The sequence below is a fragment of the Toxotes jaculatrix genome, chromosome 7 (assembly GCF_017976425.1).
Source record: "Toxotes jaculatrix isolate fToxJac2 chromosome 7, fToxJac2.pri, whole genome shotgun sequence".
Taxonomy (NCBI): Eukaryota; Metazoa; Chordata; class Actinopteri; family Toxotidae; genus Toxotes; species Toxotes jaculatrix.
The window spans coordinates 11,850,610-11,876,763 of NC_054400.1; the positions used below are offsets into that span (position 1 = coordinate 11,850,610).

The window sequence follows — 26,154 nt, forward strand, 5'->3', positions numbered from 1 at the left end:
ACAGTGTCACCAGTTAACCTAACCTGCATGTATCTGGGCGTGGAGGGAACCCACGCAAATTCCATACAGGAAAGCGCCGGCAGGTGGATTCGAACCCAGAACCTTCTTGCTCCTCGAACAATGTCAAACAACTGCACCACCCTGCCGGCGACCTCTTCAATGGGAAGTGTACACATTGTGTTCTGTGGATGTAGATTATAACGCTGGCGCTAATTCTGGAGAGAGATGTTGCTTTAAATCAGGGGTGTCCAAACTGTTCCACAAAGGGCCGGTGTGGCTGCAGGTTTTTGTTCCAACCAATGAAGAGCACACAGTGTGACCAATCAACTGTCTGAAGACTGAGATAAGTTGATTAAATGAGTCAAGTCTGGTGTGCTGGTGCTTGGTTGGAACAAAAACCTGCAGCCACATGGTCCTTTGTGGAACAGTTTGGGCACCTCTGCTTTAAATGCTGGGCCGCAAGTTAAATTCCATTTATATTCGATAAAATGGTGAAATTTCAGAGAGAGAGAGATCTCAAATTGAGTTTCAACTATTGAAATGGTCAGGGAGAGGACATTTTCATTTTTGTTATATTTAATTTATTTATTGTTAATTTGGGTAAAACCACACAATTTAAAAAGGGGGCAAAGTTCACCTCTGTGAAGTCCCCAAAGACAACATTGTGTAAAAAATAAATAAATAAATAAATAACAATAATAATAATAATAAAAGGTTTTTATTATTAGGTCTATGCCAGCACTGAAAAATAGTATTGCATTGCCCACAGCGAACTGCAAACCTGAAGATATAATCCACTTGACCTGTCAATATATTTTGACTTCAACTGGAAATAAAAGTCCATGCTGCTGGAGACATCCGAGCACATCTGCTTCATTCCCCATGATTTTACTGTATAAACTGTGAATGTGAGGGGAACAGCTCAACTGTTTGCTGTGCAAGAAGGCATTTAGGTTATAAAGGTTACAATGACGTCACAATATCACATCCTGATCCTGTTGCTCTGTGATGACCACAACTATTTGATAAAGTCAAAGAAAGTGAGCCTAAATACATCTGGATGAGACAGTGACTTTTTTGTTTTTTAATTGAATCCACAAAATATCAGAAAATACTGAAAAACACAGCTATTTATGTGATTAGATACTGAATTTCTAATCACATAAATAGCTAAAAACTGTCAGTTATCGAATATTAATAACATCTAATGATGGATTTTCCGCTCATCAACAAATTAATAAATTGTTTTAGCCATGATGGACTTTTTGGAATACATACATACACCAGAAAAGTTAATTTCACAGCCTAATGATGATCATGAAGAGTAAAAACACATGTCCGGTCTATAACTTGATCTCTTGGACTTCAAAGCTCTGAGAATCAGTGGTGTGTTTACTGATGTGCTGACCTTCTGTCATATTAATTACAGCAAGTTAGTATCAAAACTGCTGTCCTCTAATCCCCTGTGTATACGTGTGTATACGTGTGTATGTGTGTGTGTGTGTGTGTGTGTGTGTGTGTGTGTGTGTGTGTGTGTGTGTGTTAGTCAGCCAGTCATAACATCACCAACACTAATTGAGTGAGTCCAGAAATGAGAAGTGTGCACAGGTCCTCCCTAAGGGGTAAACAGTCAAAGTCTACATCCCACACACACATGCATGCACCCAAACTCATTCTAACGTAATTGATTTTCTAAACACTTCCATACTTTATGGTCACTGCCAAATGAAAACTCACTCAAATAGGTTGGAGGCTAATGTCAAATGAGGTAAAATTACTTGTCTAAACCTGCTGCTGTGTACAGCCTTTTAAAGTCCACTCAAATGTTGCATCCAAAAAAAAAAAAAAAAGTTTTTCTCAATCTTTCAGAGTGATGACAGTGAAGATTCTTTATTGGGTGCTTTATTGTAAGTTCTTCTTTCACTCTTTGATTTTATTCATGCTTTTCTTTAGAGATTTGTTGCAGCCAAATCTACCCAGCTTTAGAGATGGAGTGCTCCTTTTTTTTTTTTTGGAGGGGGGCAGCAGAATCCATCTTTCTTTCTCTGCTTCAATAAATCCCAGCCATTTTACTGACACATCTTATTTGATCATGAAAAGCCTGACATTAGTGATGGGAAATCAAAAATCAAATCACAATCTCTGCTAAATATTTCCAACTATTTTATTTGTATTAAATATTAACAATAAGCAGACAGTGGACAAAAACCTTTTGAAAGAACACTTTTTGTGTGAACAAACAACCGTGAGAGTGACGAAAACTATTTTGGACAGAAACTGAAGAGAAATACTTTGGGTAAACACACACTGAAAGTTTCTTTTTGTTTTGTGGTTTTTTTTTTTTGGTTTGTTTTTTTAACCATAAATAAGCCCATCTGAAAGTTCTGGTCAAGTTTCAAAACTGTGTAGCAGGATCATATAAAGTGAAAAATGACTCTATGAAGAGAGATTCATTTGTTTTGGACTGATTATCCCTAATGAATTTATGAGCTAACGGGTCAGAGGGTCAGAGAGCTTTATGTACTTAGATGCAGACTTTATCCTGAACAGAAAAAAAGCAGCTTTAATAGATTATCATCATCCATCATCCACTTTTCTAACACAGTTAAGCAAACGTTTGCAAAGTCATCACAAGCAGAAATAGTCATAGTGCAAAGGCTGGATTTCAGTGGGGGGTTGAATCAGTATGAGTCAACAGGCCTTTACATGTAAAATTTAGCCCAGGGCTTACGTTTTACATAGAATTTATTCAGTTTGTCAGATTTCTTCTGTGTAACTACAGCCTGAAATCCTTTGGTAATAGCTCAGACCTCTGATTTCATTTATCAGTGGAACAAAATCTTTTTTTTTGTTGTGTTTTTAATCTCTTGTGTGCCAACCAACATAAACAATATATGTAAACTCTATTGTTCAGTTCAGAACACAAACTGTTCATGTTCATGAACAGTCAACATTAACAGTTTTAATAATTTATTTACAATTATACAATTCAATTTATTTATTACAGCAATTCAAAACAAACCAAAAAATCATAATTACAGTAAGCACATTAAAAAGCTAGGACAGCATAATATCTATGATTCATTAAAATTATAATAATAATATCATGATTATTATTGTCATTTGATTATCATCATGACTACTACCTTTATATGTTAGTGCCAAGATGCTTTCAGGAAAGTGTATCTATGACAATAAATATAAATAAGGCAGAAACAATAAATAACATTCCAACAAAATAAAATATAGTAAATATACAACATGCTGCTAAGTAAAATGAAGATTTGAGGTTTGTGAGGTGCCCACTTCATGATTGTAGACCCTTGTTTCCCAGCAGTGAAATTCAGCATCATTTCATTGTTACATCTGAACAGGGAAAAAAAAATGTTTTTTTGTAAAAGACGTTGCTGACACATTTGAACTGCCATTTCAGAAGTGGCCTTTTCCTTTTGTGATATGTGACATGGCCAGCAGCCTGCCTTGAACACAGCTGTTTCAAACATGGTGAATAAAATCCCGGGGGGGATAGCACAAACAGGGCCAAATACTCCCTTGATATTTCACAAGCATTGATGAGGGATGTAAAAAAGCATTTCTTAAGAGGTCAGCCACCAACAAAGCATTGTTACCCTCCACCTGTAAACAAACCTAGCAGGGAATGTAATTCACATTACAGCTGTGGCTCTGAGTCCAGGTCCTCAGGAGCCACATTACTGTTACCCCGTCTTTCCGACCAGGTAGTTAATTGCATTCACCAGGTGTAAAATTACTCCCTGATTACAAAACTGGAATGAAAATCGGCAGAGCTGCAGGTCCCAAAGCCCAGGACTGAGAGCTGCTGCAACAAAGTCTGTGATAGATACACCGTATGACAATATAAGCCTTGCTTAAGTAGGCTAAGCAGGGGAGAGAGAAGGAAGGAAAGGGAGACCTGGGAAATGATAGAGGGGGAAGGAGGATAACAGACTGAAGAAGAGGAGAAGAACAAAAGGAGGTACTGAGTTTGCATGCAGTAGAGATGGATGCTGGAGGGAAAGACAAGAGGGAGAAATACAGGGAGAGACTGAAGGAGAATAAGGAGAGAGGACAGACCCGAGAGAAGAAGAAAATAGAGTTGAGAAAAAATTTAGGATAGAAAAAGAAGGGACGATGGAAGAAAGAGGGATAAACAGAGAGGAAATAGTGTGCAAATGAAGTATACCAGAGGGAGAGTCGTAGCTTCCACCACTGGAAACAGAGCTCTGTCTTCCTTCAGGCTCCTCTTCACCTCTACCAGGTCCTTCCCTCATAAGGTGTGCATTACAACACACACACACACACACAATTTATACAGCTTCCCTACAGCCATGTGCCGTTTAGAGACAGACAAGGTCAACAACTTCTCTAAAATCTAACATTTTCTGTAGATGCCAGGAGCTGTGAACTTCTGGCCTGTACTCAGCAGCAGAGCAGGCTCCCACCTTCCAGTTGACATTATAAGATCTACCCCAAAGCCTATGGGGAAAAAGTGGGTTGTTCGACAGTCTTGTCAGTTCAATAGAGCAATGCACTCACCGAGCACTTGGCTAGGAACACCTGTATACCTGCTTATTCCTGCAGTTATCCAATCAGCCAGTCATGTGGCAGCAGTGCAATGCATAAAATCATGCAGGTACAGATCAGGTACTTCAGTTAATGTTCACATCAAACATCAGAATGAGGAGTAAATGTGATTTCAGTGACTTTGATCATGGTATGATTGTTGGTGGTTGGGTTATTTCTGACACTGCTGATCTCCTGGGGCTTTCACACACAGCAAACTCCAGAATTTAACTCAGAATGGTACAAAAAACATTCAGTGAACAGCAGTTGTGTGGATGGAAACACCTTGTTGACAAGAGAGGTCAGAATAGAATTGTTAGACTGGTTGGAGATGACAGAAAGGCTACAGTAACTCAGATAGCCACTCTTTACCACTGTGGTGAGCAGAAAAGCATCTCAGAAAGCACAACATGTTGGACCTTGAGGCAAATGGGCTGCAACAGCAGAAGACCACGTCGGGTTCCACTCCTGTCAGCCAAGAACATAAGTCTGAGGCTACAGTGGGCACAAGCTCACCAAAACTGGACAGTTGAAGACCAGAAAAACATAGCCAGCTCCGATGAATCTCAATTTCTGCTGAGGCAGGCAGATGGTAGGGTCTGAATTTGGCGTCAACAGCATGGATTCATGGAAACAACCTGCCAGTCCAGTCCAGGCTGGTGGTGGTGGTGTAATGGTGTGGGGAATGTTTTTTTTTTTTTTTTGGCACACTATGGGGCCCTTACCAATCAATCATGGTCTGAATGTCACAGCCTCTCTGAGTGTTGTTGCTGACCATGTTCATTCCTTTATGGCCACAATTCCATCTTCTAATGGCTAACAATGTCCAATGCCACAAAGCAAAAGTCATCTAAAACTGGTTTCATGAACATGACAATGATGAACTTCACTGCCTCCTGCCCCCCAATCACCACATCTGAATCCAACAGCACACCTCTGGGATGTGGCAGAAGAGGAGATTCACAGCTTGAATGTGCAGCTGACAAACCTGCAGGAATGATGTGATGCAGTCATGCCAACATGGACCAGAATCTCAAAAGCATGTTTCCAACATCTTGTACAATCCATGCCACGAAGAGCCGAGGCTGTTTTGAGGGCAAAAAGAGGCCCCACCCAGTATAAGTATGGTACTGTAGTGCATGTTGAATGGTGGCAGACTGAAAAGGTAGTTATGCAGTCCATTTGTTCACAGATGTAAAAAAAAAAAGTGGGTTTTCTCACTTATTAAATTGTAACACGTTTTGTACCCCAAGTGTGAATAATGTTGTACAACTCAGCAGGTCATGGCAGTTACAGTGTATGTAAATCTCATTCAAAAGATGTGTGTCCTACTGTCCAAAACAACATAATTGCTAGCCTTATTATACCAAATGCCATCTCATTAGGTCAGTTTTAAAAAAAGATAACCAACACATCTGAGATCAGGAAGATAAAAGAAAGCTAACATAAAAGGACTGGGTATCAGTGAAAAACTCAGTGCTGACGCTTTTACCAATGGGAAAGTCTGTAAGCCATGTTTGTTTTTTTTTGGTTCATTATTTGATCAAGTCAACAATTTTCTGTAATTTCCTTCTCGAAACAGAATCAGACTCTTCTCAACTGATTCCTGTAGTAAAACTGTCATAGAAAATGTGCCAGTCAACTGTAATGCCATTATTTCAAGCCTTTTTTTCCCTTTGGGTTCCTAAAAATGGATATTGACACCGTCATTTAGCAAAGCACCAGTAGGTATCGCTGTTCAATACCCAGCCCTAAAGAAGATTTGAAGGGCTTCATTCCAAAACCTGATACCTTTTTTGAAAACAATTCCGGTTGTGCCAAATCTAAAAATCTTGTTCTGTTCAATTTCACTGTCAGAAGTGTTTTGATCTTGTTAGCTAAGGGTGCAGGGGTGGAAATTAAGTGTCATTTTGTCATAGGTGTGAAATTGTTCAGGTGACGGATACCTCAATTTGGAATGAAACTCTTCATTTCAGCTTCTGTACTATTACTAATCTAACATAGCAGATACACATTGATTCTTGTATATAATGCGGGTAATATTGCAATATTGTATTTCTACAAAAACAGTGGTCCAGAATTTAGCAGATAATACATGTAATGTCTTATTTATGTCAACAGAAGGACAGACAATTACTTTTCAAAACACTCCTCAAACAGGTTCCTGTCTCAGAGGTCATGGCATGTTTGATTCCCTTCTCAAAACACTGAGGTGAGAGTTGATACTGAAGCATTATTAAAAGACTTTAAAAGTCACCCCCATCCCACTTTTGTTGCAGTACAAAATGCTCTCCTGTATTTTCCTTAAATTTTAAAAAGCATGCAGTAAAAGTGTAACGGATGGGCTTGTTCACCCAATCGTGTCTCTTATTTCAGACTTCTGTGAGTGGATATCAATGAACGCAGAGCTGGTCTGATGTCAGGTTTGGCAATGTGAGAATATAACCTTACAAGCGCAAATTATGGTCAGTCCCATAGTTCCTTAAGCAGCACATGGTTTTAACTGATAAAAATGATAAAATAAATGGACAAAAATAAATCATCTAAACAAAAGCACAAACAAACACATACCTCATGACTTAGTCCTGGGTTAAAACTTTTTTGTACAGCTTGTGAGGCAGAGATATCACAGATGATGTCTCTGTGTGAGTGACTAGATCTGTGTGTATGTGCGTGTGTATGTGTGTGTGTGTGGATATGAGTCTGTGAATCTGTGTGCACTTTGTGTGTCCGTGGGCATAAACACATCTAAACTGTCAGCATGACACAACGTGGGAGTTCTGATAGACGGGTGAGTGCCTTTTTCATACTAACAGCCTGTGTCTGTGTGTGCACTTGCATACAAGTGTGTGTTTAAGCAAATGTAGAAACAAAATGTCAGCAAAGGGTTGGTCTGCATTGTGAACAAGTGTGATTGTAAGCGCATGTAGTTCATGGTTCAGGGGAATTAAGACAGTGAAACACAAGCAAGGAAGGAGCAGCAGTTTTTCTAGAAAGTTACACTTTTTGTCACTTAAGTCAATGATATGGCTGCTTATGGTTCGGATGAACTAAGTGTTTTTGTGCCCTCAACTGTCTCTCTGCGTCAGAGCTTGCAGTTCGGCAGTATGTAGGGAATGTTGGAGGAAGACATTTTTACGACTGTAGCTATGCAGAGACAAAGGGCCTCGAGGTGGTTGTCCTAAACGACCCGTAAATGTGGTGGATGAGGAGGAAGAAGAGGAGGCAGAGGAAGGAGTAGGAGGTGGAGGGGAGGCCTGGTCGGACGATGAGATGCTTGGACACGGGCTTCCTCTGCTTGCGAGGCTGTGGAGGCTTGAGGAGGCGCTGGCCCCGACTGCACGAGGGATATGGCTAGGGGGGTGGTGCTCTCCTCCTCCTCTCCTTACTCCACCTGACAGACTCACTCCACCTCCTCCTCCTCCTGGAGTTAAGGACTCAGAAGAGGAGGACACCCCCTCTGGCTGCCTGGAGGACAGAGATGGAATTGCGGTGTGATTAGCAGCCACCAAACCGGAGCCTGTGCATTGATTTGGACTCGGGCCTGGAGTAGTAGGTGAGGCTTGGGTTGACAATGCAGAAATGGCAGAGGACAGGTTGGAGGAGCCTGGAGCCAGATTTGGTGCTGGGTTACGGGCTGTGGACTGAGCCAAGACCCCCTGGCAGTGGCGTTCTTCCCTGACAGTATGTCGCTCAGAAGCAGGAGGCTGGCTGTGCAGCGGTGGATAGTGATGGAGGAGGTGCTGGTTAGAGGGGTCCCCTGCGAGTGCTGCCCCCACACCCCGCACTACCCTTCGGTCCCTTGTTGCCAGGCTGCTGCTGCCTAGTCCTGACCACCGGCCTGGATGACTGGTCTGAGAGAGACAGAGAAAAGATAAAAGACGGATTTTAAAGAGACTTTGCCATGTCCTCTGCTTTGTGTCAGTGTCTTTCTGAGTGTGTGATGTATGCCTGCCAGTTTTCAAGAATAATTCACTGAATTTATCCCAGGGGAACAAGCAGGAGAGACAGGAAGACAGACAGGCAGAGACAAATAGAGAGACAGGCAGCACGAGAAAAAGCACTGTTATGTGTTCAATATAGATTGTTAATTGGGTGACATTTGGAGAACGATCTCTCTCTGGGCTCCTGCAGTTTGTTCTAATTGTTTCTAAACCAACCGGAACTCTGCTCACTAAAGAAAGGACACACACACACATATACACACATACACACACACACAGACACATTAGGAGACAAACAGGACAAGGTAACACGCATGTGTGGAGATATGCGCTCAAGGTATGTATAATCCCCACTCACAAAGCAATGGAATCCCACTCTCTCTGTCACACTCACACACACACACACACACACACACACACACACACACACACACACACACACACACACACACACACACACACACACACACATGCACACACATACACACAATGGGGAGGATGGCACATTAAGCTAGATGGCAGAAACAGAAGCCACCTGTTCTCTTTCACACTCCACTGCACCCCCTTATGCAACATATCTCATCACAGTTCCCCCTTCGCTCTCCCTCATTCTCTCGCTCCCCCTAACTCTCTTTCACACATACACACCCACCCACACACACACACACACGCACACACACACACACACATACACGCAAAACATCACACATATAGTCGCACTGGGACCAAGTGCGCAGTGTTCACTAAAGTAACACAATCTCATCCGACACCGAACCTCATGGGACAATAAGCCAAGTTGACATTTGCCAACACAATGGCTGTGTGTGTGTTTTCCCGTGTGTGGTGTGCATATGAATGAGCGTGTGTCTGTGTAACTGTATACACTCACACATATTGTATGTGTGTGCAACATATGTGTGTTAGTATGCATCTTTGTGGGTACATGAATGCATTTATTTAGATGCCCGTGTGCTTTCATGTGCATTTAGGGGATCATGTTTCCACGTGTTCTGTGCATGCAAATTAATATTAAATGTAATGTAATTACTGTGTTGAGGCTGCTGACAGAAATTTAGAATGAGAGGTAGAAATGTAATTAGCCAGAACACAGCTCACTGAATAAGTACAATATGCCTGTGGAAATGCTAATTCAATGAAACAGTTTATTTTCATGAGCTAATACTGTCAACCTGAAATCAAATTAAAGAAGGGATGGAGGAGAGAAAGTGGAACATCACAAAGAAACTGGAAGTGAGACACTGTATTTTACAAATGATGCTTAACTGGACAGAGAAACTTTAGCTGTGATGTATAATTGGCTTAAGTGTCACTGAACATCGAAATGACAAGTTATTTGATTTGTACTACAGGCACCTTATTGTTGGTCCTTCAGCAACACTCAATATAACCTACATTTAGTCACTTTCTTATTCTAATCTCTATTTTAATCTAATATTATTATTGCAGTATAAAGGAGCATGGTGTACCTATTTTTTTTTATATGCAAGCCCACACACCAGCTCCTTGACACATATCAATGTGAGCTGGCATTAGTTATTGCGTCAACATATACCAGTGTTCTATTTCTCAATTTTGATATGCGTCAACGCAGGATTTTTTAATTTATTTCTTTATTTTTAAATCACATTCTCTCCCTAAACTGGCGCATCTCAGCTACTGCAGTTTGACTGTATAACAAGTCCAGTTCCAATATTTTTTCGAACAAATTAAAGTATCAGTTTTAATTAAAGTATGTGTTGGATCAGCAGATAAAAATTTTGAACCCTCTTTGTACATAGGACAGATTTTCAATAAGTAACTGGACAGAACAGATTACACTACAGATTACATTAAATAGTCATTTTCATGCACTAAAAAGAAAGTAGAGCTAATTACACTGTGCGGTTGGAAAACTGTGTCGGTGCAATGGCTTGTGAACATTTCCAGCCCCTGAACGCCACCAGACTTTCAATATCTTACTGTGAGGTGCTATTTCTAGCTTTTTTTTTTTTTTTTGCATTTCAAAGTATGAAAGGATTCTATGAGGATTTAGCTGTGACTGTGATGGGTTCTAATTTAGTCTGAGGCAGTATGGACGACATGGTGGGGTGAAGTAAATAAAGTCCTGAGAGGAGTTAGAAAAAAAAAGGAAGAAGAGAAGAGGGTCACCCTTTCTCTGAACTTTTCTGTTCTTGATACTGATCTTTATGACCAGCAAATGCAAAATCTTACTTTTTAAAGACAGAGAGAATTTCAATTTTTTACTTTAAGCTTATGGCTACACTCATGTGTAAGCCAGTTCAATAAGAAATGTTGACTACAAACGACTGTTCCATTTGTAAATAAAATCTTAATCTGTCCATGCTGCATGTCTCTGATGCCTGTAATCCCCCACCTACAGTACACAGTAACATGGAAACAGTTCCTGACATGCTCATTTGATATGGCTTTTAAAAACTCTGAATTGCAGCCAAACAATCTGCACTTTAAAAGCTCTGTCTTTGTGTCCTTTCATGTCCAACTGCAAAAAAAAAAAAAAAAGACTAAAAACCAAACACAGCAGCGCTGTGCCAAAACATCAAACAGTGTGTGTCGTCTATACAGCTTACTTAAAGAGCTCGGGGAGCGTGTCTCTGCTTTCTAATGGGCTCTAATGGGTGGATAAACACTACAAGACTTCATGCAGATTCCTTGATCTAATTAAGAGGAGTGAGAATTTCTATTTCAGCCAAATTTTCGTACTTCTTTACATAGGGGCGCTGTGAAAAAACATGAGGGAATTGCCACGGTGTTGAATATCCACCATGGTAGTGCAGGTTTATGTGGGACGGCTTAATTAGGGCTAAACTGCTAATTGTACAAAAAATCTATAGTTTTTCCACCCTCAGACACTTGAGAAAACAACAGAAGGTAAAGTGAGAACAGCAAGATACAAATTGGCAGATGAAAGAAATAAGAAAGAAAAAAGAAAGATTTGAAAGAAATAATTACCAGACACAGTACAAAGAGTTGGTTGTAGAGGCATATGCTCTATATCAAAGGGACACTTCTGATCCAAACTTGGAGGAAAAAAATTTAAAATATTAGTTCAATAGTGAATCAACTGCAACTTAAAACTGGGGCAGCATATGTGTGATTGCACAAGAAAGGCAGGAAGACAGAGAGAAAAAGGTCAAGCACCATGAAAGTGAGGAGTGAACAAACAGAGGAGAAGAGGTGAGAAGACAGGAGCAAAAGAATGAGAGACTAGTGAGGATGTGATTAAAAACGGATACAGAGAAAAATGGGAACAACAGAAGAACAGACAGCAAGGCGCAGAGAGAAAAGAGAGCAGGACTGATTTACAAACTCAGGTGTCCTTTCTCAAGTACACGCTCTGCGGCAAGCAGGCTGCCTCATCGGCAGTGACAGAACGGCCTGTGTGTGTGCAAACACTCTGGAGAGTCTCTCTTACACACAAAGCCCTATAAATACACGCAAACACACATACACCCGCCCACACACACAAACACACACACACCCGCACAGACAGGTAGACCTAGGTAAATCAGAGTGATTTAAGGGGAACCTTTCCTGCAGCCTTAGTTTTTATTGGGCAGTGAAGAACAGCAATGTGGTAATGGCCAAGTTTGTATAAAAGAGCCCCTTAAAACCCTAAAATATCCCCACACAAGATTTGCTATTTGTCTGACTTAGTCATTTTTATACCGTGAGGGTGGGAGATTTATTTTGTGACTCTGTTCCCTTCAAACAAACTACAAGTAAGTAATTATAGAAAATAACACAGGTGTAACACCAGCCTAATGTAAACAAAGTACTTCAACTGTTAACTGCCTTCAATCACACGCCATGGCTCTATATTTCTGCACCCACACACCTACTTCTAATGAAGGCCATGGGGCTGAAATCCATTGGACCCCGAAAGTTTCCAACTCTTCACCGTGAGATTAGAGAGGTATAAGTTTGTAAATCTGAATTCTTTATATTCTGTGACACCCACACACTCTGTGGACAAAAGTAATCATGTGGCTCTTTGAAAGTGTGAAACGCTGCGGTGTTCAGTGCAGATACAATAAAAGTACAGTACACCCACACAGATGGTACTCTAAATCCTATTTAGATGATAACCAAATACATTTTCCAGCCGTGATGCATGAGCCCCGGCCATTCGACCTCATCCTGTCTACCTTTATCTCAACAGAAGGTCTCATTCATATTTGTTTGCATATTTATGCCCAAGGTGACAGGAAGTTGTCAAGAAGCAAAAAAAAAAAAAAAAACAACTAAAAAAACAAGAACTGTAAATCTGATCTAGCCTCTTTAACCATAATTAACTGTCGTAATGTGGTGACTCACAAGACAAGCAATCCTTTATTAAGCTGTGCGGCAGTAAGCAGTACATCACGAGTGCAACACACTGGTTTGCATTAGCTTTTGAAAGTGGAGGAGTGATATAAAAAAAAAAAAAAAGGTTGAGAAACCTGATGTCCACACTCAGAAATCACACAAAGCTCTAACAATCATTTCCTGTGCTCTTGCCTGGAAAACATCATCGAATATTCACAGACAAGGTGTGTACAGCAGAGTCTCCCACATCAACAAAAGGCACTTTGCTGGATAAATCGGCAACAAACAATCAAACAAGGGGTGAAACTGCTGCCTGGGCTTTATGTCTCAAGGCCATAGCATAACTTTACTTTGAACTTGTTGGCTTTCATCAATACACAATCCCCTTAGGAAGCAAGTATCTTGTACAGCCTGTAGCAGCATCCTTGTTTTCCCCTCCCCTCTCTTCATCACTCTTTGTTGTAGTCTTCCATCTTCATCTCCCCTCTCTTCCCTATACAACTCTCCCAATTTCAAACTGCTGTCTCACTCCGCACCTCACCTGTCTCTTGGATTTTTATTTTGTGAAATTTAACTTACATTATATGGTACAAGACCACATTAAAAAAAAAAAAAAAAAGCATAACATCTTGTATAAATCAGGATAGTAATTACACCAAAGAAAGAAAAGGAAAGGACAGGACAAAACAAGAAAACAAAGTCAGAGGTCAGAACTAATACTGTGAATTGCCCCACTTTACAGAAAGGACATAAAATAGCATGGCGCATTGTTATGTTTACTGTAGTCATGGTTGCATGAATGGTAGTCACTTTGCATGTAATTACAGTAAATTAGTGGGCTGTGGAAACTGAATTATAAAAGCTACGAAGGAAAAAATGGGACAGGGTTTAGTTGAAAAGGATATTGTCTCTGTTAGTTGAGCTATAATCTCTTATGTACATTCAGTAGGTTTACCTACTGTTCGACTGTTTCCCAATGTGTGTTTACTCCTTACAATTCAGTATTTTCTTTTTCTATAAGTGAACGCTAATGCTGCCAGATGATGTTTTCAGCTGTTGGGGTATTTGAATGTAACAGTAGGGAGGTGGATCTCTGACAGCCTGCTCAGCACCCTGGGCAGAATATACTGAAGCCTGAGTGAAGTCACCAAGTCTGTTCCTGTTTCTTACCTTGACTCTCACCTTCTTTCCCCACCTCTTGACCTCCCTGCTCTCATCTCTCACCTTCTCCTCCACTATGTCCTTTCTTTTGTCCCTTCTTCTCTATTTTTTTTCATTATGTAACTTGGTGCTTAAGAATGCCAGCGGCAAGCAGGACTGAATAGACCCTGACAGCCAGAGGATTGATGGTATGCTACTGCAGTCTAGAGACCACACAGACTGAAAGAGAAAGTGGGGGAGGAAGGGATTTTTTTTTTCAGTGGTGACAGTTGAGGTGGGATTGGGCCTGAGATGATGAAGAAAGATGGAGAATAAGAGAAGACCAAAGTTGGGCTTATGTCGCTCTAGCTGTCAATCCAGCCCACACTGCAGCAAACTGCCAACCAGCCGGCTGGATGTCACATCCTGGACCTTTCAGCTGGAGACACCCACTGTGAGGCAGGACACTAATGTGATGTGCTGCACAGCTAATCGGCTCACAATGCTACCAATCTTCGATCCTGTCACTGAACTACTGGAAAATTAACTGCATTAGGTTAATGCTATATTGAGTAACAGCAGCCAAACACAGTAACCTGCTGCAGCCCACAAGTATTAAGGAGGGTTGTGTGTGTCTGTAACTCAGTAAATATTTAGACTTAGAATATCTCAGACAGGGCAGCTCCACTGCATATCAATGTGGCTAAGGGCCTGAATATATTACAATGTCTGAGACTGAGTCATCTCTTGCCTTTTTCACTACAAAGAAATCCGGAAAAAGAAAACAAACTTATTTACAGCAATAGCCTTGAGGAAAAGTTGCAAACCTTATAACCAAATATACAGCAAATAAATCATCACATGAAGCCTAATCACATGAACGCACACTTGGGAGCTGCATGAAAACTCTTCCAAAACCAGTGAGTACTTGAGGGATGCATTAACCGTTGTTGCTATCTTTACGCCTCTGTCGTGTTCCTGATCTCTCAAAAGCTTTGTTCTCAAAAAACACTGATGCGCTGATGTTGGTGCACACAAACATAATTCTGTGTTTCTTGTCCCATCTAAAGAATTTCAAATTCACAGCACTTCATACACACAACGTAGCCCTATCCTCTGCTAAGCTCCTGGGGAGAGCAGGACCACTGTGGCAAATACTGTATAATCACAATGCAAATTAGTCCACAACGTCCTCTGATGACTTCTAGTGACTTTCTGGGGAGCAGGCAACCACTGTTCCTTTAAAAGCAACTAAAAACACTGATATCAAGGCTATTGAGAGAGAGCCTGACATTTTCTTTTCATTAATGGACTCGACGAATAAAAATTTTAGATTCATTTGTTATTACTGTTTTTTGAATTCCTGTTTTTAGCTGCTTTTGAGGAATTATTGTGTGTATCTTGCAGATACGCAACTGACTGACAGCCGATTACATGTTGTCTAGCAACAGCAAGACGCCTCTCACTGATAAAACACCTCAGTGGGAAGCGGATCACAGCTGCAGGGGGTGGGAGCTTCACAGTTCGCTTTGGTTTTGAGCCCTCCGATGTGATCACCTCCTAAGACTGGAGTTGCTGAACCTGGGTCTCATTGGTGATTCTAAGCCACTGCTTATGATTGTCGATGTTGAGAAGTGTATAGCCCCAGGACTTCAAATTCTTCCCAGAGTGAAAAAGGCAGGCTGGCAAGTATTAAAGCCAGTACCATGCTGTGGCCAGGACGCCTAATGAGGTTTCTTGAGCAGCTCTGATGGGCATGGATGCTGAGAGTCTGGCACTGCTCATCAACCACCATCCCCAACAGGTCTGTGTGTGCATGCACATAAGCGTGTGTCTGTGTGTGCATGTGTGTAATCATGGTGAAACTCATCGACCACCAGCCTGTGCCAATATGCTTGGTGAACATTGCCCAGAACCACAAGCAAAAGGAGTGGGAAGGAAAAAGCAAAGTGAGTGAATGAGTAAAGACGAGGGAAGGAAACAAGAGAGGATGAAGGAAAGGAAGGGCTGGGAGGCAGAGGGTGAAGTAGAATAAATAAGAGGAGGAGGAGTAGCAGAGGAAAAGAGAGGACGAAGACGTGAGAGTAGGAAAAGGTGAAAGAAAGTGGGATAAAAGACAGAGAAAAGACAAATAACATAACAAGGAGAAAAGAGTGGGTCAAAGAAATAAGGTGAGCGGATGGCACACAGGTAATAGTGAGGTAAAAAAAAACAAAGGAGGAGAGGAGGAGAGGATAGCAAGAGTGTAGATAGTCAGACAGGTGTGGGGAACAACAGGGGACAAATTGAGAGTAAAAGGTGACGGCACAAACCCAAAGTTACAGCAGATGAAAGAGAGAGATAATTAGAAAGCTAGAGTCGGGGATAAAGAGAAAAGCAGAGAGACGGTGAATGTAGGAGAGGAAGCGTCACTATAAGGCAGGAGAGAGAAAGTCACTTTGATGGAAATCTACATGGTGGAGAGGCACATTAGCTACTGCAGGAGACACCAATGTTGCAAGACCATCAGTTTCAAGGTTTGTATTGGTATCTTCATTCTTCATGTCCCAATGAAATCCTGTTTAGATATCATTCATGAAGTATATTTTATTGTCTACACCGACCACTCTGACTTTGACTGTAAACATTGACTTTCCAGTAATCTCCACTACGCTTGGCAGTTGTAAATTGTATGTTCGCTACATTAACATCTCTGTAGGTATAACACTAATGAATGTGGTGACTTCAAGGTCTTTTTTTTCAACCAACAGCACAACTTCTATTTTTAAGGGATTGCTGGGAATTACATGCTTGTCATGTGCTCCTGCTCATTTTGGCTCAATGGGATTGGCTGCCTGATTTAATGCCTAATTTGAGTCATAAAAACTTAATTATCTGCAACCCAGTTACCCATTAGGCTTCAAATATGTATCCAAATGTATCCATGCCACCCTGAACATAAAAACTGCCAGTTACAATCCAACATTCACCTTTACAGTTGCATCAGTCTACAAAAATGGACAAACATCTCTATATCCATTCTTGGATCTTTAATCTATGTCTAGTTATAGGGCTGCCCCCTTTTTTTTTTTTTTTGGTTTTCCTTTTTAATTCTCATGAAAAAGCTGGCCATTATAAAATACATCTGAGATTAAAGAGATCTACGCTGGACCGAATTTAACTGACACAACTGTCTTTTACAGTTAGAACATGTTAAATTTTGGTTCTCGTCTCTAGGAGAGTGTTGCCATGCTGATTTTGTCTAATCTGCTTTCCTATCCAAAGACACAGAGGTCAGGTGAATTGGAAACTCTACATGGCCTGTAGGTGTGAATGTGTTTGCCTGTCAGTGTGTGTTAGCCCTGTGATAGACTGGCATCCAGTCCAGGTGTAACCTTCATCTAACCCAATGCGTGCAAGGAGACGATCCACGACCATTACACTAAACGTGTAATGGTTTAGTTAATGAATAGATGAGTGTTTTATACCTGTTCTGCCACAAACAAAAACTCCACCTGATTTTGGCTCCACACTGACACATGAGGCTAACTACCCCTTCTCGTGCACTTCAACTATAACTGGACTGATTGCTGCACCTGGCTGCTCCCCCCAGGTGCCAACACGGTCCCCGCTGGCGCTGTCTAATTATTGCAGTAGCTGTGATCTATGCTCAGCATTACTCTCTGCCTCATATGTTTCTGTCACTACTGTTCACCACGTGAACACAACTATTCCTCTGGATTATAATGTGCTGCTTCGTCAGTGCTAGCTTGCCATTCCATTCCCACACTACATTTCAGACATGTTACCCAAAACTGACAAAATAACTTCCATCTGGTCCTCAGATTGTGCTGATAGTATTGCTTTACCAAGGGTTATCCTCACAATGAGGAACCCTGGCCACACCTAGAGTTGGACATTTGTCAATGTCCACTCCCTTGGCTTGACATCACTTGTCAAACTGAGACCTGGCATTAGAACTAGGATTGTTAAGCCTTAATCAGTCTCACCCTCCAGGCTGCGGGGCCGCATTGTTCCATTCTATGCCTAAGGCTTCCACTGTAACCCTTAAATTGCCTGCACACATGCCCATTAATCACTAACTAATGCACACCCCAACATTTTATTGCACTTCTCTGTTACTTCTCTAAACTTTTAAACTCTGGCTACACCAGGTCTGTCCATCTATTTCCCATCTGTGGTCTTCAACTTGTCTTGTTTTGGCTCCCTGTCAAGCCATGATGGGAAAAAAAAAATCTAAACATATTATTTTATTTAGACTCACTCTGACCATCCAGCAGTGCACTATCCTTCCAGTTCCACATAAGAAGCATCTCAAGGGCTGCAAGTTTATACTCTCAAAAACGTCTTCTGGCTAGAATCCTCTCTGGACTTCTGGCAAAACTCACAAGAAACATCCAACTCATCCAAAACTCTGCTGCCTGAATTTTCACTTATGTCATTTCCCATGGACACAGCACCCATATCCACCCAGTTACACTCGACAGCGGTTCAAAAGCAGGGCAACTTCAGGATTCTACTGCTCACATACACCTCACATAAACTGCATCCCTGTGCTGTCCTCTATGACTACAACCCAGGCAAGTATTTTGCACTTAGGATGACACTACAGTTACAGTTTAGCATAAAAAACAGGGTCACTGGGATGATGATATTTGTGAAAAGAAGTAAAGCAGATTGGAAGACTGACCAGTCAGCTGTATGAGAGAGATGTTTGTGTACTGATAGTTGGTGGGTTTTGTTTAAACTGTTTACTCCACGCTATTTTACACTTTCTACTTTTTGTGTGATAAACAACATTGTGCTGTGCATGGGATGAATGTGGACAAACATAAATAAGAGTATAAAAGACAACAATAAAGTATAGGGACTTGACAGTTTGAGTTGGTTGGACAGATTGACAGACTGACAGTAAGGAAAACAATGAAGACTGTTGTTATGACAGTGCAGTACGGACTGTCAGACTGATACATCATGTGGGAGGGCTCAGGAATTGTAGCAGCAGTGGTGCCTGTGTGTGAGTGTAAACATCTTCACACAGATGTGTACATTTAAATATACAGGCTGTGTGTGTGTGTGTGCTTACTGTGCATGTCTGTGTGTGTGAGAGAGCAGTGGGGTTTGTAACACAATAGTGAGCACTGATGGAGCATGAAGCTGATGGGAGCCAAAATCTTTTTCTCTGTCTGTGTATATCAAAGCCTCTCCCCACCACCATCAGTGCACCGACTGATTACAAACACTCATACACACTCATGCAGTTATGTGCTCATACTGCAGCAAATACACACACACACACACACAGTACACAACACACAGGAGTATGCACCAAGCCTTATTACCAACACATACAGTCTCGCTAACACAAACGCACACACACAACTACCCTCCTGTCAGTTGGCGCAGCTGATAAGCTGCTTTTCCCGGTTTCTCATCTTGTTCTGTGTGACAGCCCAGGAGAGCTGAAACAATACAGGAAATCTAAAAGGTGGGGGCGAGGGAGAAAAAGAGTGATTGAAAAATGAAGTATGAAGAGGAAAGTAGAGGAGAAGAGAAGTCAAGTCTAAGGAAGAAAAAGGAGTAAGAAGATTTTTCCATCAGATGTCTGGGAGGCCTGATGATAATGTTGCAGTTGCCACCTGTGTCATCACACACTGAAAACAAGTGACTGCCCTGCTGCACCCACACAACACTCAACAAGCCAGAGAGAAGAGGAGAGAGATAGAGAGATAGAAATTTCCCCCATGAGACATTCAGGCAAGATCTTTAACACCAGCTGCTCCGTTAGATGAACTTGGTTCTATGGGGACATTGCTGAAAATGGGAATATGTGTTTGATTGTAGGGAATCATTTTTTCCCCTTTTCCTTTCTTTTTTGGGCTAAATGGCAGAAAAGATTTTGCTTCACTTGCAGTGTTTTATATGATCACCATGTGTCTGAGAAATTCAATATTCCTAAAAAAACCTTTTAGCTATTCAGTAGAGTTAGTAATTTTTTTCTGACACCTCTGTGACATACAAGTAAACAGGCTCTCTTTAATGTCACCTTGCAAGCAGTTATCAGAGTTGCTGAGTGATTCAATCACCATATAGGAAAGGAGGAACAGTTAAGTTGCCACAAAAGTGTTCCCAAATTGTGACCTTGAATTGGCAAACAGGGTTTCTTTCTTTCTTTAATTCTTTCTTTCTTTCTTCTTGTGACCTCACGGAGAAAATATTGGTTTCTTCTTGGATGAGGTTGGCCTGGACTGCCCTCTCCATTATGCATCTGTCAGTGTGCCACGACAGGGAACGCATTGCTTTTAAAGAAAGATTCGCTGATTTGATTGGCTATGACTGTTGCCAACACACACTCCTAACACACCTACAATTAATTCTTCTTATCTAAACCCAGTTCACATCTGCGCCCCCAATGTGTCTCTGCTGCATCAGCACCTCGGGTCATGAAATTACCAAGTACCTGTTTGTCACAACTAAGTGAGCCTGTCCTGTGGGCTTGTGCGGCAGCATGGGCCTGCACCTTGATTAGCAAAAACAAACAAGCCCCATTTGGTCAGTTAGCTCCAGACAAGTGACTATTTGTAGAGACAATAAACACAGAAGACAGTGTCAACAGTTTTTATAGAGACCATTTCTCTGGAAGAAAGTAGTTTCAGTGAAAACTGTGCACAGCAAAGTCTGTGGATCGGTTGGTTGTGAATCTGTTAAATATCATTTTTCCATGCTGTGAGAACTGATAAGTTCCAAAATTCCATTCACCTCCATTACAACTGAGTTGCAGCAAAAACGGATGCGACAAAATCTTTCACAAATAACAAGTATCTACATAGATACTACTATGTAGAGGAAAGATCAAAGAGGTTTCTAAAGGGAAATAAATGACGAGCTGATGCTCAAAATCCTTAAGATAGTATTCTGTGTTTTGGTCAGTAGAAGAGACTTGAACCATGTGCATTCAATCTTATCTAACTTTTGAGAAATACAGCCTACTGTAAATTCTCACTTTGAAATAGCCTTTGGTTTTAATCAGGAATTCTTACATCATCCTTTTTCATATGAGAAATGAGTACAGTTTTATTTCTTGACACTGTATTTTTGACGTCAAAGCCTGGTATCGATGCATCCCACAGAACTGAGTTCTCCCAACAAAGATACTGACAGTTTTACTATGTTTGCAATTAAGCAAACATGCCCATTGGAAACATTTATTGATGTATGGCAGTTAAAGGGAGTGTAACTGTCTGAGCAGACTGTATGAAATACAATGACAAATTTAACTACTGACTGACCCGTACACAATCTATACACAGGTCTGGAGCCCATTTGTGGATGCTTTTCTAACATAATGCTTGGGCCAATATTTCACATTCTGTTTCTTTGTGTGGATGAACATTCGCTGATTGTTAAGACAAATGCTGCAGATTGGCATACTGTGGCAGACTATCCAGAGCAGTCCAAGACTGGCACACAACCAAAAATTGATTCATTGAAGGAAGAAAGATTTCAGCCATCATAAGAATAAATTATTAAATGCAACCATCATTTTGAGCAAAGATTCATGGTAGAATTCTGTGTCTATAAACACCAACTCTACTAGGATAAGCTGAGCAGAACTGCACAGCTCCTGGAAAGAATCCAGAAAGACATAATTTTTCCAAATGAGACACATTTTCCAAATGAGGTTGGACACGGAAAATGAGTTTGCAAAAGTTATTTTGTTCTAATTATGTTTTAATGAACTATTTTTGTTCTGAATAATTGAATCTTTTCTCATATAAAAGCCACAGAGATCATTAGCCTACATTCTACATTGGTATTGTCATTGTTTCTGCACTGTGCCCCATTTTTAGCCTTGTTATCAGCAGATACATTAAACGGCAGTATTCAAATCACTGCCCATTGCGTAGCAGTTAGGGTGGCCGCAAACCAACCAACCTCAGTGGGAAGATTATCTGCAGTGAGTCACAGTAAAGCAGCTGCAAATACAAATCTGAGCAAAACAAGAGCTGAATAATTTTTTTTTTCAGTGCCCGGAAAACATAAATTGTGCTCTATTCATCCAAATGTGAAAACAGTGAGTAAAACTTAGACTGCCACACCTCGTATTCATGGTTAATGTGCTACAAATGACGGTTTGTGTGTATATGTACATGTGTGCACACGTAGGTTTGTGTGTGTTATCGGTGGGTGTAGATGCTCGCCATGGAAAGTGTCACGTCTCATATCTTTGGGTACCTGAGGGCTTTGAACGTCCAGCACTTTGCCTGTCTGTCTTCTTACTTATTAAACACAAGGAGAAACAGCAAAGAGAACACAGACAGAGGAAAGAGGGAGTGGGACAACACAAAGAGAGGACAACAAAGGACATGAAAGAGAATAGTTTTATGTGCGTACAACAGTATTGATGTAAAAGAAACAACGGGAACAGGATGGAAAGGCAGAGATACAAAGAGAAGATTCATTCTGTGATTAATTATCCTCATTGTATCCTCAGAAAGCGCTGAGGAAAGAGAATTGCAGGAACCAGAGGAATACAAAAAGACACTGATTCACATTCACATACCCATACATACACAATCGAGCAAAGCCAGAAAGGTTTATGGAAGTTTGAGCAGCAGTGTTTCTGAAAGTTCATTAAATTCCCTTGAAGCTGTGAGGACAGGGCCAGAATAACAGACAAGTCAAAGCTAGCATTTCAACTGGGGTCGGCCGCCTCTCGGTTTATGAGGTTATTCAATACACACTTTGTAAACACTTTTACTTGGCACAGTCTGAGTTTTGTTATCTTTCATGAAAACAAATTAGGTCCACATTTGATTTTTGATGAGACTGCCCTGGAGTTAAAAAAAAAAAAAAAAAAAAAGCTTTAAAAATTTGGTATGTGACGGCAAAAATAGCCCCTAGCACAGAAAGACAATTTCCCACACTGACACCCCCACTCAAACAGAAACGCACACACACCCGGAAAACACTCAGACAAACACACACACTTCTCTAATAAATTATGTGAGTGCCCTTCTGTCTGGTTATTCCTGTGAGTAGTACCAAATTAACCTTGCAGTGGAAAATGTTCAATCACATAGGGTCACATGTCCTAATGCACAAAGTGTAACAGGATGGTCACAAACTGGGAAGAAGACTAGAACTGTTAGTATTAAAGGAACAGTTCAACAATTTGGGAAAATTGTTGAAAATTATTGTCTGGTTGTACCAGCTGGAAGTACACCCAGTTATAAGACTAGGCTGGACATAAAATGCACCTTAAGCCCGTCAAAGAATCAATTCCCATTGCACCATCTAGGTGTAGTGCCACATCAGAGACTACATTTTAAGCCTAGTCATGGACAGTTATAAAGTGAAAAGTCTTGACCAATTTTCAAGGTGAAAATAAAAGCATTGATACAATGGTGTGTCTAAAACACAGGCTACACAATCAGCGGACGAGTTTCGCTGACCCTTCAATATCAGTCTCACCAGTATGTTCGTCTACCCACCCAGCAGGAGAGCAGACTCTGGCATACATGTTATGGGGTGATGAATAGCTACTGTATGTACAATAAGAATACTAATGACTTTTTTTTTTAGATTCTACTGCCTGCACAGTAAAATAAGGATGGAGCCAGAGAAGACATGCACCATCATGTGTGCAGCAGCTGTGCTGCACAACATTTGCATAACCAAGGGAGTGCCTCACCCAATGGAGAATTTGGGAGCAGTGGAGGCAGAGGTGAAACATATCAGAGAACAACATGACTAGTCTCATCAGAAGCAATATAATTTGGCTAATCAGCCTATAAAAGAATAACAATATGAATTGTAGCTGTGTTAATGCAAGAGAAATATCCTCTTTGGTAATTTTGTTACACCAACATTTCACAATTTTGTATTGTTGCACATTATATGCAAAGTCAAGCTGTGCAAAAGGATTGCTGGCATAATGTTTTATTCTTAAGTTTCCATTTCTCAAGCTCAAGCTTCTCCTTTTTCATGCACAACTTCTCCATATCCACCTATAATTTCTCCATCCAGTAACACAGATTGGAGATGTGAAGCTCTTGTCCTTCGAGCACGTACAGTTAGCCGTGTTTTTCAGAGCTGTCTGCTGTGCTGAAGGTTGGTCGGGATTCTCTGCAAGAGATATAGCTTCATTAAATGAAACCTTGCTTCATAAATTTGTGTACTCCCTACCCCCATTTGAAACAGGTTTATCACTAGCCTGTTACTATTTATTAGCCTACTATTTTTAAGAGGCCATGTTACTTTCATGATGAACTGATGAACTTGCATTTTATGTGGAAGAAAAATTTGAGCCCTCTTCAGCCTCAACTTTCTTCCTATATAGCTGGCACTAGTGTCACAGCATCTGAGCCTGCTGAAAGCTGGCGAGCCATCGCCAAACAAATCCATGATGATAGTGCTATAGGGTGAGGCTGTAAGTTGTGTTGTGGGAGGCAAGAGTCCCTCCTGGCTGCCTGAAGAAGGTTTTTCCATTTTTAATTCACTTGGTCGACTGTTCAGCTTCCTAATCCACCATCTGCTTCACTGACTGCTGCTGTTCTCGCCAGCACATAACCCTCATAAAACCACAACATGTCCTTTTTACACTTCAGATTTTGCTCAGATTAAACACGCAATATAATGTGTTAGTGAACTATTGAAGGGCTGGAAGGCAGGTGTTTGTTACCTTTGGACAAATCTGGGCTAGTCATCTCTTGTGCTAAGCCAAAAAGGCTTCAATGTATCTTTAACTGAGGAGAGGTTTCCATTTGTTCACTCTGCCATGAAACATAGATCAGTGGGATGCTGCAGTGATGGTTGTCCTTCTGGAGGTTTCTCCCATCTCTACACAGGAGCTCTGGAGCTCAGCCAGAGTGACCATCGGGTTCTTGGCTTACCAAGGCCCTTCTCCCCAGTTGCTCAGTTTGGCAGCCAGCTCTAGTAAGAGTCCTGGTGGTTCCAAACTTCTTCCATTTAAGAATTATGGAGGCCACTGTGCTCGTGGGAACCTTCAGTGCAGAAGAGATTCTTTTCTGTGGCCTTCCCCACATCTGTGCATCGATACATTCCTGTCTCTGAGCTCTGCAGGCAGTTCCTATGACCTCCTGGCTTGGTTTTTGCTCTGATATGCACTCATAGCTGCGAGACCTTGCATAGAGTTGCAACATAACAAAATAAGTGAAGGGGTCTGAATACTTTCTGAATTTACTGTAATATTTCACTGACAAATACTGCACAGAAAACATAGAGAAAAAGCCACATTAACACTCAGACTTATCCACACACGATGAATAAGATTCCTCATGCAAACTTTTTTTTTTCTTGGACTTGTGAAATCAACACAAAGAAACAAACACCGCAACCAAAGTGTGTGTTTGTGTGTCTGTGTGTTTAAGTGGGCTGAGTTGCCTTGCTTGGAGGGGAAAAACATGAGAAACCCTAACAATTTCAGATTTCATGTTGTCACTGAATATTCATTTGCAATATTTGTCAGTGAAATATTCCATCTTTGTGTTGGGCGTGTGTGCGTGTGTGTGTGTGTGTATGTGTGTGTGCGTGAGTGCATGTATGTGTCTTACTATTTTGCCTCTAGGCCATCCGGAATCTGCAGATTCCAAAAGAATAGCTCATCAATATTCATGTGAGTTTATGCTTTCATTAATGTTGCAGCAAATTGTCTCAGATCAAACTCACAGCTTGTATCTGCGTCCACACTAGTGTATCACACAGACAGAGAGAGGGAAAGTGAGTGAGAGTGAGAGAAAGAGAGAGAGAGAGGGAGAGTTATCAGAGGGGGATAGAGATGGAGAGAACAAAGAGAGGGCTAGTACTGCTACAGATGGTCCTATGTTTCCAGCAGATGAAAAGAAGACTTTGAAAAAAGAAGGGAAAAGATCATACAGATGAGGGGAGAAGGAGACAAATAAAGGAGAAGGTCAAGAAAAGAAAGTGAAAAGAGAGAACAGGAAAAAAGAGAGGAAGAGACTGAGTTGGAGGGAGAAGAGAAGAGAAGAGAAGAGAAGAGGAGAGAAGAGAAGCGAGTTAAGTTCTAAAGGTATCTGCCCTACTTTGGTTTGACTAATGAACCCAAAGTGTCCTGAATCTGTCCTGAATCACCGGAGGCCCAGTTAGACCACCCTGTGAA

General features: G+C 41.1%; 1 protein-coding gene across 1 annotated transcript in view; it reads right to left on the bottom strand.

Annotated features, from left to right (window-relative positions):
• Nucleotides 1-2,281: 2,281 nt before the first annotated feature.
• Nucleotides 2,282-26,154, bottom strand: part of ccser1 (coiled-coil serine-rich protein 1) — a 115,886-nt gene continuing 92,013 nt past the window's right edge. The window contains exon 11 of the mRNA XM_041042124.1: nucleotides 2,282-8,435. Within this exon, the coding sequence (XP_040898058.1) occupies nucleotides 7,650-8,435 (786 nt within the window). The 3' untranslated portion in view covers nucleotides 2,282-7,649. The remainder of the gene's footprint in view (nucleotides 8,436-26,154) is intronic.